We start from the raw sequence: 16637 nt of genomic DNA on the forward strand, positions 1-16637 counted from the left end.
GTCTCTTTCTTATCTATCCCTCTTATACAAAGATCTGAAATGTTCTGATGGGAAAATAGTATTTCAGTGCAATGAAGTCCTAGGGTAATGAAATGAAAGATTTGATGGCTCTTCCCATTTTTCTTATTTAGAAAAAAGGCACAGCATATAGTTGTGACAGCCTCACACTGCTGGCTGTCATCCTTAGCCTGCCCCTTAAAGGAACTAGGGTTGTGAGAAGGGTGCAATGTCTAGAGCAGCACAGGAATGCAGAAGAGGCCTGAAGGAATGAAAGGGATCTGGAAAACTCTGCTAGAAGCCCAAGCAGTCTTTGGACTTCAAGGTGTAGGGCTTAAGATAGAGGTATTTGGGACTGTGGTGCCAGTTTGAAATGAATCATTCCTAACCTCTCTCCTTAAATCAGGGTTAACTGGCTGAAATTTAGCAATTTAGGCTGTATTTATCTTGCTTGTGTGTATGTACAAGTTGCAAAAAATCTGCTGTCCCTCATTCAGTGTGTATGTTGTGTGGGTAGTATTTTTTAAGTTAGTTTGCAGCAGTCGGGATCTGCTTGAGAGCAGAGTACAGTTATGAAATTGCACAAATGTTCTGAACCTTGATTCAAGCCTTGCAAATATGCAACATTATCCCTCATGATCAAGAAGGGAGAGGGATATTTTAGGCTATTTCAGGCTGGGCTGCAGAAACTATTTTTTTCCACTGACTGGAACATAGGCTGGAGAAATAAACCATGTGTGTCTTAGGAACTTTCAGCCTGCGCAGGTGGGCAAAGGGAGAGCTGGATTGCACAGCCAGGAATGGTGCTGACAGCTCTATCAGTCTCCAGCTCACAAGTCACAACTTTTTTGGACTCCTTACTTAAATGTGACTAAAACAGAAGGTGTGACTACTTCCAAGGTAGGGAAAACATTTGTCTGTGATATATAGTAATGGGTGCTGGAGACTAGACAGACGGGGCATGCAGTGCTGCTCAGTGCATGTATTTGTCTCTTGTGGGAGAGCAGAAGGCACTTTCTGCCTTCAGAGTACCTGAAAACACGTAACAAAGTGCCTGGGGATCTAAGGGGAGAGGTTTCCCTCATCACAAAGGGAAAGTGATGTCAAACCAGAAGAATGACTTCTAAAAAGTAGTAAGATTTGTGCAGCGGGAGCAGAAGCTGTGGGCAAAAATAGTCTGTTGTGCTCCTGGACGGAAGAGATCTTTTTATCTTATAGGAAGCAACTGGTTGAACTAAGCATCCCAGATCTTACTGTCCGCTGCCATAACCCTGAAGAGGAGAAACCCTGGTTTCTGTTTCTAAGCAGCTGAAGTGAGAAGGCGCAGGTAGGAGACACGAATAGCTGTGGTGCCGGTACTGCCCTCCTGGGCAGCAGACCCACCAGTGGCCTGGCTGCCAGCTCCCCTGCTAGGGTCTAGTGGTGAAATGGCATCCCTCTGAGGGTCCAGGGGGAGTGTCAGTGCTGTTTGGCCAGAGCTGCTGGTGATGCCTCAGAGGTGTGTGCAGGGGCCTGCTGAGTATTTGGGTCCTCTCAGCTTCTGCCCCAGTGCTCTCAATTTCCTATTCTGTCTTACCCATCACAGGGGTGAGGAGTGATGAAGGGACTGTTTTTAAGGCTAGAGCATCCTGTTGCTTTAAGGGTGGTTTTTTTTTCTGCTCAAAACCATTTAAAAACAATAAAAACAGGAGTAAGGTCAGTAAGTTTACATGTACTTTAATGCATTCAGCTGACACTAGATTGTACAGTGCTTCAAAGTGGGAAGGCACAAATTGTGAAAAAGATCTCATCTTAAACACTTCCAGAGTACAATGACCAGAAGAGAAACCTGGCAGCTATAGTGGGACACATCATAGCACTAAAGCACTGTGTCTAGTGGTAAACATGTAATTTAAATTTTCAAAACACTGTTGATTCAGACCACAATCGTGCCTCTCGCTGTTAGGAGCAGCTTTCTGGAAGCTGAGTTATTATATGGCTGGATTTCTTCCTCTGAACATCACAAAGTTGGAGTTCATGCTTATTTCTTGTAACAGTTAATGCTGTTGTCATATAAAATATAATGCTGTAATATAGAAAACTAGTGCTTTTATAGCAAACTAACAGGTAGTGCTGATTGAAAACCCAGTCAGGGATACAGCCCTTTGTGACTTGCCTAGTAAAGGCATATTTGCTTTAAACGAGTGCTGCGTTGTCAGCTTGTAACAGTATAAGTAATTCAGCTAAAAATAAAATAAGGCTATAACTTTATTTAGAAAATTCTTGTGGGGAGAAAAAAATATCTTTTTGGCTGAGAACTGTTTATTCGCATTGCTTCTTGTCGCGATTGTCCTTCCAGACACGGTAGTTGAGTGCAGAAGCCAGAGTTAGCCAAGCTAAATAAGGAATCATCAAATAAGCTGCTGTTTTGTTGACTTTATACCAGGAAACAGTTGCAGCTGTCGCCGTGCCAGTCGTGAGCAGGAGAGTCACCAACCCCTGAAACACAGGAAGGTGGTCAGTGTTGGGTTTACTTGTTGCGTTTGCTTGACTAGTCTGTGTGTGCCTCTTTCCACTTCGCTCTGGCACTTGTTAATTCCTTCTCAGAAAACCAGCCAGCAACAAAAAAGAGAGATTTCTGCTGAATTATGAGTTAATTTGACTCATAAAACGATGCAACAATCACAACAAAAGTCATTGCTGCTGAGATCAAGAGAAGGAGAATAAAATCCCACTCACCCATACCCTCTCTTTTTGTTACATTCACTACAAACCCAGTGTAACTTTGAGCAAGTCACTTAGCTAAGTAAACATGTCCAGTCTTTTCATGTCACAGATGCAGTCTGAAGAGACGTGGTGTGAATGAATCGATGCTGGATTGCAAAGTCTTCTACTATTACAGCACTGCACGTACATTTAGAGAACCAGGGAAGTATTTTTCAATGTTCATTACTGATCTATTTTTGAGGCAAGCTGTTTCTCTTCAGACTGCAGAAAATTAGTCTGGTCAAAAATGGGTGCTGATTACCTGAGTAATGTTCTGATAAGCTTCTTACAACTGCTGTTTGCCAGCGATACCTCAGTATTTTAGTAAGGCATAAATGTTTACATTTTCTGGTGACACAGAGCTCTTATCAAAGGGTGGCAGAAAGAGCTTCTTGAAACTTACGGATGTTGTAGATACGTAAATACTCTCAGGTGGCTGCTGGCATGCAATAAAGAGAACTTTAGAACACTTGTGCAAGCCATACTCTGTTCTCAGGCTCATTTTCAGGGAGCAAAGACTGTAACACTAAACTTTCGACTCAGCACCTTGCCGATGACAGCAGGAATCTACGATTAAGAAACTTACTTTTCCACTTACCCATCCCATTTTGTGAGCTCTAAAAAATATTGGAGTCCATGACCAGTTTAATGCCAGCTGCCCTGCATACAGACCCAGAGGAATCACCGACTTCTTGCTGAAGCCCCCCGCTTCCTTCCACACCAGGTAGGAGCCATATCTGGAGAAAAGCAAATGGAGGCTATAACTCAGTACACCGGTTAGAAAGCAACCGCACGTTCTTGATCAAATGAAGCAACTTCAGTGCTAGGGTCTAGACTGATTTGAGAAAGTAGACATCCAGGCACTCCTTGGCAGAGTAACTGACTGCACAGGGTTGATCCCCTGCTGTGGATAGCAATAGAGAAAGAGATTAATTCCCTATCCTGCCAGAGTACTCACTTCTAGGTGCAGAGGAGCAGATGACCTAGTGCATTTCAGTCTTAAAAGAGAACACCACGCTGAAATAGAAGCAAGTCCAAGATGCATGGCTAAAAGGTAGGTCTCCAAATAGTGGAGAAACTGTTAATTTTGGTACCCGGAGATGGTGCTTTAAAAATAAATTTTAAAAACACCCAGCGGAACCCACTGCGTGTTTAAGTGGATGAAATGAACACAAGAGAAGTAGGAACTAAGTAGCATCCCAAAGCACAGGTGAGGATGGGGATGGGTGGTGTTAAAAGTAGGAGGAACCTATAGCTACTTTTCAGAAGGAAGGGGAGAACAAAGATTTTTAGGAGGTCTGTGTAAAGAATCAACCAGGAGGAGCACCCAGCACCCTTCCTGTCTGCAGGATCCCGGCTACTGAAAGATCTTCCAAAAATATTTTGAAGATTTTGAACAGATCTTCTTAATGCTACAGAAGATCAGTTTGCTGGAGGGATCCCAGAATGTAAGTTGGTAAAGACAGGAATTCTCAGGATCTGGGAGATGTACTAATGTCAGGTTCATTTTTTGCACTTGAAGGAGCCTGATTAGAAGGACCATTCATCACCTAATACTATTTCTTTTGCTCTTGTTTGATTTTTCCCTTTAGACATCAGCTAGATTTCAATCCAGATGACTGCACAGCTGTTCCAAGTGACCACAGTAGAATGCCCTGGATAAAATGCCAACATCTGGAATTACACCCTTGTCTCAGAATTAGTAAGTGTACACGGATTCCATCCCAGCTGGATGTGAACTGGGTACTGGATGTGTACACCAGGCTGGACAGCATGGGGCTCCTGTGTATCTCTGCTGGCAGCAGAGCAAAGATGGAGACCAACTTTAAGCATTATGGTTTTTATGAGCAGACAAACATCCATACGGGTAACTGCAAGGAGTTTGTCTTCATTTGTAGGTCATATTTTTTTCCTGTTTAACCCAGTTAATGACACAAGCTTGCTTCTTGGCCATTACTTTCATAGGGGCTGAACAATGCATCTTTGAAATCCAAAGCAGTTTGATTGCAGAGAGTGTTAAAAAAGGAAAGGAGAGGGCAAGGTAAGCCTTAGAAACTTAACAGTTCATCTCTGTAACAGGTATCAAGACCCAGATCTGTTCCTAAGCGATTTACAGAGCCACAGTGTGGACTTAGAATTGTTCATAATCTAAATTCAGACCAATGTACAAACCTATCTGGAAGTTAAATGTCAAGGAAGGCACATAAGCTTATTAAATCCTGCTTTTAGTTACTTCTTGCTTTTAATGTATTTGAGAGATTCTAAAGGAACCAGATGTCTTGATCAGTCAAGGAATGTGTGCACATGATGGATTACAGAAGAAAAGGTCTGGTAGTAAGTATGATCTTTTCACTGACGTACATAATCAGAACCATCCACCTCAGAATATACTGATTGTGATATTATCAAAGTAAGTGATAAGCTGTCACAACTTGAAGGAATGGCTTCACAGGAAAGCCACTCAGCTCTTGTCCCTTTCATCAAGGCACTCTTTTATTCTCAGGACAGTAATGATCTGATTCAAATGCTAACTCCTGGAATATAGAAGAGTAGAGAGCACTTTTTAAAAGTACATGCTGTAAAAGCAGAAAGAAAAGAGAACACTGATGGGAAAGGAGGGACAGTACATGTGGCTATAAAAATTACAAAGCTTTTCTGGAAAGAAAATGAAACCAAATGAGCAAACGTGTGAGAGCCAATTTAGCATTCAGATACAGTTTCAGACACTGCATCATTACTGTATTTTGCAACAGGTGCTGTGGTATTTAAGATAACATGCAGGATGACTATGTAATGTTCACTTGGAAAAGATATGAAACTTCATATAGTTAAGCCAGCGCTATACACATGCCACTTACAATGTACTGTCGTGATGGAAGAAATTAATGGGAGATGGGAGGGATTAAGCCATAAAAGGCATATTGCAGCCTAAAACTATTACTATTGGATTAGCAACAAGGTGTATTTGATAGCTAGGAAAAAGCATGATTAATCTTGCCATGTAGCTAGTTCTTAATGACCAAGTGCAGAGGAAAGACAAGGCATCCCTTTGTGCTTGGGAGCTGCACTGACCTCTGCTGAGGCTCTAGGAGCAGAGTGCTCCCTCTCCTCTGTGGCACAGCTCACCAGAGTTAACATAAAAGCATGCAATGTTGGGTGGACAGCTTCTGGAGCAGTCTGTGAGGAGTATCAAAACTGCTCAAACAATCTCCTGAGACAACCTACCTCCATACATATATTTACCACATCTTATTAAAAGTAACAGCTGCCAAAATACAATATTATTAAACTTTTAAGGTTCCTGTGGGGATGGTTTTTGGCCGTGTCATTCCTTGTTCATTTGACAGTAATTGCTGTGCTGTTAAATAAGGAGTCAGTAGATGTTTCAAACATTTAGAGTTTAACACATGTTTTGATTTTGGTTTCTTTTAATTGAGCTCTGTTAGAACAGTTCTATCCTAATTCTCCCCCTCCCCTCTTTTTTTAATATAATTTTCCTAAAACTCCTGAAGGACATACACAGAAGAACTCCCAGTGCTGCCTTACTCCATCGCTGCCAGCTTGGCAGGTATTCCCCTCAGGATGAATGAGGAATGCAAGTTAATGGCAGCTTTTCAAACTCCTGCTTTTGATGTGGATACTTGTGCATACAAAATGACCTACCAAACCCACACACAACTCCCAGAGCATGTCTCTACCTGTTAAAGAGGCAGTCTGACACAGTTTCTTAAGAACATACAGCCACAGGAATACAAGAGAATAATAATTCTCTTGTCCAGCATTATACAATAACAACTTTGAGATCAGGTAAGTGCTTGAATACAGTGTGAAAAACATACCCCATCGATGTATAGATAGCTCCCCAAACAGGAGCAAACACCCAGTTAGGTGGGCACCAGGATGGCTTCTGTAGAGATTCGTACCACACTGGCAGTTTCTTTTTGGTTAGTTTGCTTCCTAAAAATCCTCCTGCAGGGGGCAGGAGTGTGAAACCCACCGCCGGGGCCCAGGCTGACACCACTTCCATCGGGACAGTCAATCTGGAACACACACAAACATGTTGATTTGCAGAGCGATTTTAAAATGCAACTACAAAAATTGTCCGTTTCTGGCAGATTTAAAAACATACACATGTACATGAGCCGCAGCCTGAGCTTGTCACTGGGAATGACTGCAACTGAAATGAACAGGTCTTGTACCAGGTTCACTGGACAATACTCACCCCCATAAAGGAACCTATTATTTACTTGGTGGGGGGAAGCGAGGCCTTTACTTCCCTCTCAGCTTTGTGCACTATACTGAATTTTACCTGCCTAAATATCCTCACCCAGTTTGATATTATACGAACTATGCCTGGGGAAAAAAAAAAACCACTAAGAATTCCTGTGTATTCCTGTATTCACCAAAAAGCCCATTCACTCATGAGATAAAGTAAGAAAAGCATGTGTGCTTTCCTGTGCTCAACCAAAATAATTGTATATGCTGTGTTTCACTTTTAGCCTCAAAAAGGTGCTGAGGATGCTCAATGGCTGGTAAAAGTGATGTGAATTAGTAGTAGACACTTGAGAAGCTGCCTCAGAAAATAAACACCAGGGAGACAAGGAGAAGGTAAGGACTTAAATGATGTTTTGCTAAACAAGGAAGGAGATGTCTGGTGGCTTCCTGAATCATCCAATCAGTTGCAGCAATCTTAGCTGCCAAGCCCATAAAGTGTGCTGGATTAAACTTGCCCACAGAAGTAAGACCAAGTGATGCCTTACTCTGGTAGGCCATGCTGGTTTCATTAAGAGTACAGGCAGCAGTAAAAAAAGTAAGCAAGGAAGCAGGAAAAAGTTTCATTGCAGATTTTCTGGCCAAAAGCCAAATGCTACAGAAGAGCCATGTTTAGCTTGCTAAAATATAAACAGATTAGAGGCATGATAAAAAAGGGCAGAACCAAAATGCAATGCGTTATTTTTTCAAGTATACAGTAGGCAAATACACCCAATTCCTGTTCGTGTGTCCTGCGGGAGGGGGAGAGATTGCAGCAGTGGGGAAAAGGCAACTGTGGAAGTCCCAGGAGAGAAAACAAAGTTTTAGAGCAACCAGCATTTCAGAGGCTCGTCAAAGAAAAGTGCTGTATTGACCTGGCTGTTCTCTTGACCTACGTTTAACAGGTTTTACTGATGTAGTTCTGACTGCTGGGATGAGGAGGCAGGGAGTGGGGAAGAGGAAATCCCCCTTGTAACAGATGTGCTTATCCCAATAGGAAATGGCTCACAGATGACGTTGCACTGTCGCAGTTCTGCTGCTGCAGTGGATTTCTGTTTGGAGAACAGGTATAAGCTTGGCCAGCAATGGAGCTCTCTTGCACTGTGGTTTTTGCCCCTGTATTCAGGGGCCTGCCCATACAGTTATGCAGATTTAATGAATAGATTTCAGGGGCTGGGACCACAAGCCAGATTGGCTTTAGACGGGCTTGTACAGCCCAGAAAAGAGAAAGCACTGGGAAGACCTTACAACAGTCTTTCAATACCTAAAGGGGCTGACAAGAAACCTAGAGAGGGACTTTTTACAAGCGCATGTAGTGATAGGACAAGGGGGAATGGCTTTAAGCTGACAGAGGGGAGATTTAGATTAGACATTAGGAAGAAATTCTTCACTATGAGGGTGCTGAGGCACTGGCACAGGTTGTCCAGAGAAGCTGTGGCTGCCCCATCCCTGGCAGTGTTCAAGGCCAGGTTGGACGGAGCTTTGAGCAACCTGGTCTAGTGGAAGGTGTCCCTGCCCATGGCAGGGGGTTGGAACTAGATGGTCTTTAAGGTCCCTTCCAACCCATTCTATAATTCTATTGCACAAGATCATGAAAAATCCTGGTGATAGAAGCAGAGCAGAATTTTGATGGCAAAACAGCATAAAGAGACTGGTAAAGCACGCAGGATTAAAAAGCTTGCAAGGAGTAAACAAGAAAGCGTGTGTAGGCTGCTGAGCTATGGGCATGCCTTAGGGAAGAGTCATGGGAGGGCAAGGAATAGGAATGCACACAAAAAAGGCAGCAGACAAAGCAGGACAACAGTCAAAGTCAAAAACAGAACATAAGAACGAACAAGTAAAAAAGCTAGGCAGGGAAGAAGCTCATTGCTGTTGTTACTCCTGCCGTATGGATTCTGCTTACTATTTACCAGGGAGCATCTTGAATGGAGCAAAGGAGTCAACATGTTCTCCTAGCCTAGATCCATAGTGCTACTCTCTTGAGGGAACAGGCTGTCAGCTGTGGTGCACACTACTTGTCACCTGTATTGACAGCATGAAAGGCTCTGCTTTGACTGGGATGTGAAGGAATTGCTATGTGCAGGAGCAACAAGGTGCAATGGGAAAAGAGCTCCAGCACAATAATTCTCTTTGGTTGCCTTCAGATAAAGAGGTTAAGTTAGAAATTTAAAGTTACTAAGATCTCATTAATTCCTAACCCTGTCGGTCTTGCTTTGCCTAGAGAGAACACTAGGTTTGGTTCTCTATACATGCTGCAAAGTGCTGGTCACCTGTGCAGCTCCAGCATGGCTGTCAAATGCTAATACACTTTTTTAAAGTGATAAGTAAGGACCCAAAGGGGTTTATGCTTTATTTGGCTGTAACAATACCAGGGTGGCTTCCTGCAGGCATTAGGCAACTGCACTTTGTCAGTGGTTCTGTCAGCTTCCCCCTAGGGAAGAGTCTGAAAGTGTTCTGCAAGCTGAAAGTGCTAAATGCTGTCAAATTGGAAAAGTAACTGCTCTGCTGCAGTTACTGGTGAATAAATGATGTTGCTACACGTCTGTCTGTCTGCATGTTAGAGGAACAACACTGAAATAATCCTTATGTGACAAGAGAAAGAAAATCGGGCAGGCAAACAGCAACGGGGAAAGCACAAAGAAATGGGGAAAGTGAAGCCATGCATGAATAGGAAAAGGGAAGAAATAGAAGTGAAGATTGAACATACTGGCTTGAATTGAGTGTTGGTGTCCCAGTCTTTTGACTACTATTACTACTAATTATATACTACGTTTTCCAACACTATTTCTCATCACTTCCCAAGCTCTTTTCTTCCAAAATACTCTTTCGTGCATAGTACCAAGGAGACAGAGGAACAAAGCCATGCAGCAAGATCAGAACAAGCCAGTAGGGCAGACCACAGCTGTCCATCAGCAGTGGCAGTTCCTGTATTTTAATCTACAAGAAATTAAATACTGATATCAATTTCCCACAAAAAGCAGTAGCTAACTCAGGGAGCAACACTAGCTGATGGTGGAAGAAGCCATGTCCATCTTTCTCTGCTTACCTGGTGTAGGTCTTTAGTAAGAGCGTGAGTAAAAGGCAAGGATGCACTGGAGAGCCTGTGCACTCAGCCAGTGCCACAGCGTGCGTTTGGTTAGCTATGCAGCACAGACTTCTGTAAAAGTAATCGCAGAGTATATAAAGGATTATCAGCCCTTATCCTTTTAGGGTACAGCTGATAACCCCAAAATTACTTGGCGGTAACTTACACAGCACAGGTTTGCTCACACAGCCCCTCTGGCTGCAGCTGTATTACACAACCTAGAAATAATTGCTATTTTCCCAATCATACCTCAGCTCCACTTCAGGGCGAGATCTGGTTGTGCAATATTCTTGCACCCTGATTTTCATCCTGAAGAAACCTGGATGTCTGTGGTGGTACCTGCAGCGTGCCCAGCAGATACTGCCTCTGAGAACCACCACAGTTAGAAATCTTTTCTTCCACACACACTTAACTTGTTTATTTCTGTGTCCACTTCTTATCTCTGCCCTGAAACATTTTCTTCATCATTCTGCCCATTTTCTGTTTAGCCCTAGCCCGACTTCAGGCAGTTTCAGCAGTGTAGTGAGGGCTGCAGCAGGCCAGTTAGTTTTACAAACATGTTAAAATAATTTTTTCTAGGTATTCAAAACATCCAACTTGCCCAAAGCTGCTTACAGCTACATAAAGGAAGAGGAGAAATTAAGGTGGGGGGGAAACAATGGTGCAACTTGCTGCTCAATGGGCTTCTATTTTTTGCAGGTTGTTTCTCTATGGTGGTGTAACATGCAGAAAAACAGAAGATTTCTGTGCCCTCCTCTTCAAAAAAGGGATGGGGTGTGCTACAGGTGGGACTAGATATACCATGACAGAGAAGCTGGTTTGTTTCAGCCTGATGAAAAATGACCTAAAACGCTTCTGTGTTTTGAGCAGGTCCGAAAGGCAGGTGGGTCTCTTGCCCTTCTCCAGGCGCTGCCAAGGAGAGTTCAGCCAGCGAGAAGGAGAAGGAAGGAAAGGACCTGCTCTAGTGTGAGGTGTCCCTGCCCGTAGCAGGGGGTTTGGAACTAAATGATCTTTAAGGTCTCTTCCAACCCAAACCATTCTGTGATTCTATGACAACTAGTTTAACTGCATTTTCTTACAACCCTGTGCCAATAAACCTCTGACTAATCCCTTCCTTGTGCAACTTAGTGCTGGCTACCCAGTCACAGGGGGCTTAAATTATAGCTACCGCATTAAAAACACAAAGGAAATTCTCTCAGCAGCACTATATCACCCACGTGGTTCTGGGTTTTCCAGTCCCTGCTGGTTTGAGGTAAATTGACAAAGCTGTACGCATACTGTTGAAGAGAGGGGGGGTCCCCAAGACAGATATTCTCCCTCTCACCCTCTGCAGTATATTTTTTTTTGAGGTCAGATAAGATTCTACCCAGGTCTGAGAGGCAGCATGCAACTTTTTCCTGGGAAAAAGGCCTCTTCCTGAGATACAGCTGGCTGAAGAATTAAGGGGTACACACTTTATATTAATAAGCAATTTATGTGTGTTGTGGCTTTAACTCCACAACACTAAACCCGAAGTTACATCACAGTCTGGGACATAGGATATGGCTACCACAAAAAAGCAGTCTTATCTTTGTTATCTAATCTTGAGTAATAGAGACACTTAATATTATATCATTTAAATGCAATATAAATAACTAGCAAGTGTACAGCGTATGTTTATAAGATATAACTAAAAATAAAGAATATGGTATTTCTTTAAGGATCTAACGCAAGGTGTACTCATCAGGTCTAGAGACAACAACTCTCACAGCCCAGGCTCCGCTTCTTTTAAAACAGCATAGCACAACTTGTACAAACAGATCTGTGATTTGTTGAAGATTCACCTACTGAAAACTGAAATGTATGCTACAACAAAAGCTTCCCAGGTGATAATTTGCCAATTACTGCTCAGTCTCTTCTAATCTTCCCCTATGTATGTTTGTATAAAATCCTCTGCACGCAATAGAAAGACAAAATATCCCTTTGACTACCTCCCTTTCAAATAGCTACCCAATGTCCTGCTGTAGGCTATGATTATCATTATTATCGTTATTACTAACATTATCATTATCATCATCATCATTATTATTATTCATCCACCCACTTGGAAAGCACCACAGAATCATAGAACAGTTTTGACTGGAAGGGACCTTGAAGATCATCTGGCTCCAACCCCCTGCCATGGGCAGGGACACCTTCCACTAGACCAGGTTGCTCAAAGCCCCGTCCAACCTGGCCTTGAACACTGCCAGGGATGGGGCAGCCACAGCTTCTCTGGGCAACCATCACAGCTATTCTTGAAAAGGTTGTTTCTCTTATATTCTGTGTATTTCCAGTGTAAGCGCTGCCTAGGCCTAACTCCTTCAGCTTGCCAGATATTCCTTTAACAGGCTAAAATGTCACAAGCACCACATCCAAGAGATGCTTTAATAGCAACAGGACATTCATGGGGCATCACTACTGGTAAGTCTCAAGTGCTCTACAGGCAGTCTGCTCCCTTTACAGTGAACCAGAGACAAAATGGCTGTACCAAGGTGCCCTCGGTGTCAGTCGCAGTGTTACTCCCCAGGCTGTGGGAGCCAGTGGTTTGCAGGAACTGGTCTCTGCACTGGGCTTTGCCTCTGAAAGCAGCAAACGTGAAGGTCACAGTCGTGACTCTTCCCAGGGCCTGACGGGCACCCAGTGGCACGAACTCTAACCCGGCGGCCTAGCACAGACGGGGCACCCTTAGTGCCAGGGCCCATGCGGGAGCTGGCTGTAAGGGTGCCTGAAGCTCCAGCACGCCCACCCAACGCAACAAGAGTAGTTGCTACCCTCAGAGCTCTCCCTGAGGTGCCACCTCAGCTGGCCCATGTGGTAACTGGCCACCCAGCATCTCCTCTCGCCTTAGCACAAGCGGTATTGCCGCCTGCGCTGCTGGTAGAGGCAGGCACAGAGCGGGATGTGGTCATATAGGTGATATGTATATCCCGTATTGCTGCCCCTATAGTTCAGCTAACCCAAGAAGCTCGCTGGCTTTTCCAGCTATTGTACCTGGAGGCTGACAGAAATGAGGGGAATCCTCTTACAAAGCAACATAGGACAGAGATTAGGAAAGTGAGTCAATCTGCTCACCCGGATCCTTCTGAATGGACTTGAATTAAAAGTCAACAGAACTTCTTGCTACTCTGACCCATTTTCCTTCTCCCGAGTTACACTACTACAGCCTCTTTCACTGAACTGCCCCGTGAGGTCTGACTGGCTGCTAGACACTGTTTCATCACCTTAAGTGATGCAAAGTCCTTGCACAACTGCAACTTTAGCATGGCAACTTTCACCTTTTTTTAAAAACTAATCTTGCCATTGAATGCTCGAATTAGTAAAGTGCGTTCTGTGCTGATTTATACGCATTACTTCTAAACTCAGAAGAAACAAAGCCCTTTCTTTTGCCCTTCAAAAGATGTCCAATTAAAAGCAAATTACAGTGACCCTGAAAGAGAACACCATCAGGGTCACAGCGGCCTGAACTGATCGTCGCCGGGGTGCCCAGAGCTCAGGTGGGCCGTGTGCGGTGGCAGAGCCGCAGGACCCCCAAAGGCCCGGGCAGCGGGACCCGCGGCGCACCCACCCCCTCTGACCGGGCGGCTGGACAGCGGTGCGCGACCGGCGAACTCCGCCGGCAGAACCGCGACGGGCAGCGGCGGTGCCGATGTCCCGCAGCCCAGCCCGTCCTGTCCGCGGGGTCCCGCCGGCCTCAGATCCTCCGCCCGAGACGCGGCCGCAGTGGCCCCTCCGCCGGCCTCAGATCCTCCGCCCGAGACGCGGCCGCAGTGGCCCCTCCGCCGGCTCGCTCTTTCTTCGCCCCGTCCCGTCCCGCCGTCAGAGCCGGCGTTACCTCCTCTCCCGCGCTGCCGCCGCCCGTCGCTCCTCCTCTGCCGTGAGGCGGCGATGCCCGCCCCCAGGGCCGTCCGCGCTCCTCCCACCGCCGGAGCCCGCCTCGAGGAGCGGCCTCCCCCCGGCGCGGGGCGGGAGGAACGGTGTAGAGTGGGGTGGTGCGGCACAGGCCAGGCCCAGGGCGGCGAGCGCCGGGGTGGCTTCCCTGCCCCTCTCCCTTTCCTCCCTCCCGGCGCCCGGCGGGGGGGCGGTTGCCGGCGGGGGCCGCCCGGTTCCCGTGGCAACGCGGGGCGCGGCGGCGCGGGCGGGCGGGCGGCGGCCATGGGCAGCTGGGCCGCGGCGACATGGCGGCTTGGTGGCTGCAGCGGGCGCGGCGGCCTCCGCGGCGTACCGCGGCGGCGGGGCAGCTCCCGCCCCGGCGGTGGGGACCGGGCGGCGACCCTGAGCGACCTGCTGCAGAGCTCGGTGGGGGGCGAGGAGCCGGACGCGGCGGCGGCGAGGCGGGAGCGGCGTTCCCCCCGGGAGGGCACGGTGCTGCTCTTCCCCGGGCAGGGCAGCCAGTTGGTGGGGATGGGCCGCGGGCTGCTGCAGTACCCCGGCGTGCGGGACATGTACCGCCTGGCCGAGAAGGTGCTGGGCTACGACCTGCTCTCCCTCTGCCTGGAGGGGCCGCAGGACGAGCTGGACCGCACCCGGCACTGCCAGCCCGCCGTGTTCGTCGCCTCCCTGGCCGCCGTGGAGAAGCTCAACCACCAGCGGCCTGAAGTGAGGGAGCGGCGGGGCGAGGACGGGGGCGGAGCGAGGCCGGGCCCCGTCGTGGGGAGGCCGGGGCCTGGTCCCGGCGGCCCCCGAGTTGCAGTGGGACGCGGGGCGGTCCCGGGAGCCCCCCGCGGGAGCCGGCTGATGTGCGGCCTCGGGTCTGTCTCCGTGCAGGTGGTGGCGAGCTGCGTGGCGGCGGCGGGGTACAGCGTGGGGGAGTTCGCGGCGCTGGTCTTCGCTGGAGCCATGGGCTTTGCCGAAGGTGCCCGGGGAATGTGCTGAACCCCCCTAAGGGTGTCCCCCCTGCCCTGTGCTTTTCCCAAAGCATCGCACTGTGTCCCGCGCGCTTTTGGTTTTGTTTTCGTTTTGGTTTTCTTTTTTTAATTAGAGGCTAAATCTTACTTTCTCCTTCCCACTGTTCACTCTGTGTAATGCAGCATTAAAAGCGTTGACGTCTCACGAGAGTAAACAGCCGCCCTTTCTTGCGCCGCAGATGCAAGGCGGGGTTGGCTTCTCGGGGCTCCTGTTCACCGACCATCTCTGTTTCTCTCCGTAGCGCTGTACGCGGTCAAAGTGCGCGCCGAAGCCATGCAAAAGGCGTCGGAAGCCGTCCCCAGCGGAATGCTCTCGGTTATCGGTCGGCGAGAGGCAAATTACAAATTTGCCTGCTTGGAAGCCCGTAAACACTGCGAGTCGCTGGGTATAGAAAACCCCGTGTGTGAAATTTCAAACTATTTGTTTCCAGACAGCAGAGTCATTGCAGGACACTTACAGGTATTGCTTCAGAATAACTATCCCTTCCGCTGAATTTAACATTTCTCCTTTTTACTTAAAACTTTGTGCTTCTGTGTGGATGTACGGCCTTAGTTTGTGCTCAGTTGTCAGGTAGGGAAAGGAATCCCTTTGCCACGATGAGGTGGTTCTTGTGGGGTGAACTGGGTAAATCTTTGTCGTGCAAGACTCTCACTTCTCTCTCTCTCTTATAGGCTTTGGAGTTTTTGCAGGAGAATGCCCGAAAATATTATTTTACACGTACAAAAATGCTTCCGGTCAGTGGAGCTTTTCATACCAGACTTATGGAACCAGCGGTAGAGCCACTGGCTGAAGTCCTAAATTCAATTGAGATTGAGAAACCGCTGGTCTGTGTCTATTCCAATGTTGATGGCAAAAAATACATGCACTCAAAGCACATTCGGAAGCTGTTAGTGAAGCAGGTGGTTTCGCCCGTTTTGTGGGAGCAGACCATGCATGCTGTGTATGAAAGACAGCAAGGAACAGAATTTCCTTACACGTACGAAGTGGGGCCTGGGAAGCAACTAGGAGCTGTTCTCAAAAAGTGTAATTTAAAGGCCTGGAAACAATATAACCATGTAGATGCTCTGGAAGATGAGGAAGCAGCAAAGACCTAAGTAGCCTTTTGGGGAAAGAAGTCCATGCAACTTGTTTTTTTCTACCTAAATTTTAAAAAGCACGAACTTACTGTGCTCCCAAAAGAGGAAGTCTTAAATATTTGTAGCTTCCCATGATGAAAAGAGCACTGTGCGTGTAATCCAAATGAACATTTTCCTTTCTCTGTGTGCCTCAGGTGTGGAAGGGGAGAGCAAACACTCGCTCTTCCGTCTGTGTCAGGACTGCAGAACTGCCAATAAAGATGCCAAACAGCCATCTGTTTGGACTCAATCCTGCAAGCAGCTTTCCCCTCTTTTTTTTTTCCTCTTTAATTTTGGGAGGGGCATGGATTCAAGTAGAAGGTGGCAGCTTTGGCTGTGTACTGTATCCTGTATCCACGTGGATACAGGGTAGAGCCAGGCTCATGGCTCCGGGTTGCGGAGGGCTCTGCACTGGGCTTGAGGGTACGTTCAGAGGAACCAAGTGCTTGGTACAGCTTTTGTGACTTTGATGTTCCTGTTTATTACCTCACTTGGTTTGTAGGATGCTTATCCCTGTA

The 16637-nt window shown here is 46.8% G+C and overlaps 2 protein-coding genes across 5 annotated transcripts; one reads left to right on the forward strand and one right to left on the reverse strand.

Annotated features, from left to right (window-relative positions):
- Nucleotides 1-1697: 1697 nt before the first annotated feature.
- TSPO (translocator protein) lies at nt 1698-14038 on the reverse strand. 4 transcript variants are annotated; one of them, XM_030480147.1, is made up of 4 exons: nt 13932-14038; nt 6582-6782; nt 3341-3479; nt 1698-2475 (listed from the first exon to the last, which is right to left on the reverse strand). In XM_030480147.1, exons 2-4 carry the CDS (start codon nt 6767-6769, stop codon nt 2299-2301), a joined length of 504 nt encoding a protein of 167 aa, XP_030336007.1. In that variant the 5' UTR covers nt 6770-6782; nt 13932-14038; the 3' UTR covers nt 1698-2298. The 4 variants fall into 4 exon arrangements, with proteins under 4 accessions (XP_030336007.1, XP_030336009.1, XP_030336008.1 ...); XM_030480149.2 differs by lacking the exon at nt 13932-14038 and adding an exon at nt 13665-13919; XM_030480148.1 differs by lacking the exon at nt 13932-14038 and adding an exon at nt 10040-10995.
- MCAT (malonyl-CoA-acyl carrier protein transacylase) lies at nt 13967-16377 on the forward strand. Its single transcript, XM_030480128.1, has 4 exons — nt 13967-14695; nt 14864-14951; nt 15246-15463; nt 15676-16377. Exons 1-4 carry the CDS (start codon nt 13985-13987, stop codon nt 16096-16098), a joined length of 1440 nt encoding a protein of 479 aa, XP_030335988.1. The 5' UTR covers nt 13967-13984; the 3' UTR covers nt 16099-16377.
- Nucleotides 16378-16637: the final 260 nt, after the last annotated feature.

The sequence above is a fragment of the Strigops habroptila genome, chromosome 3 (assembly GCF_004027225.2).
Source record: "Strigops habroptila isolate Jane chromosome 3, bStrHab1.2.pri, whole genome shotgun sequence".
Classification (NCBI taxonomy): Eukaryota; Metazoa; Chordata; class Aves; order Psittaciformes; family Psittacidae; genus Strigops; species Strigops habroptila.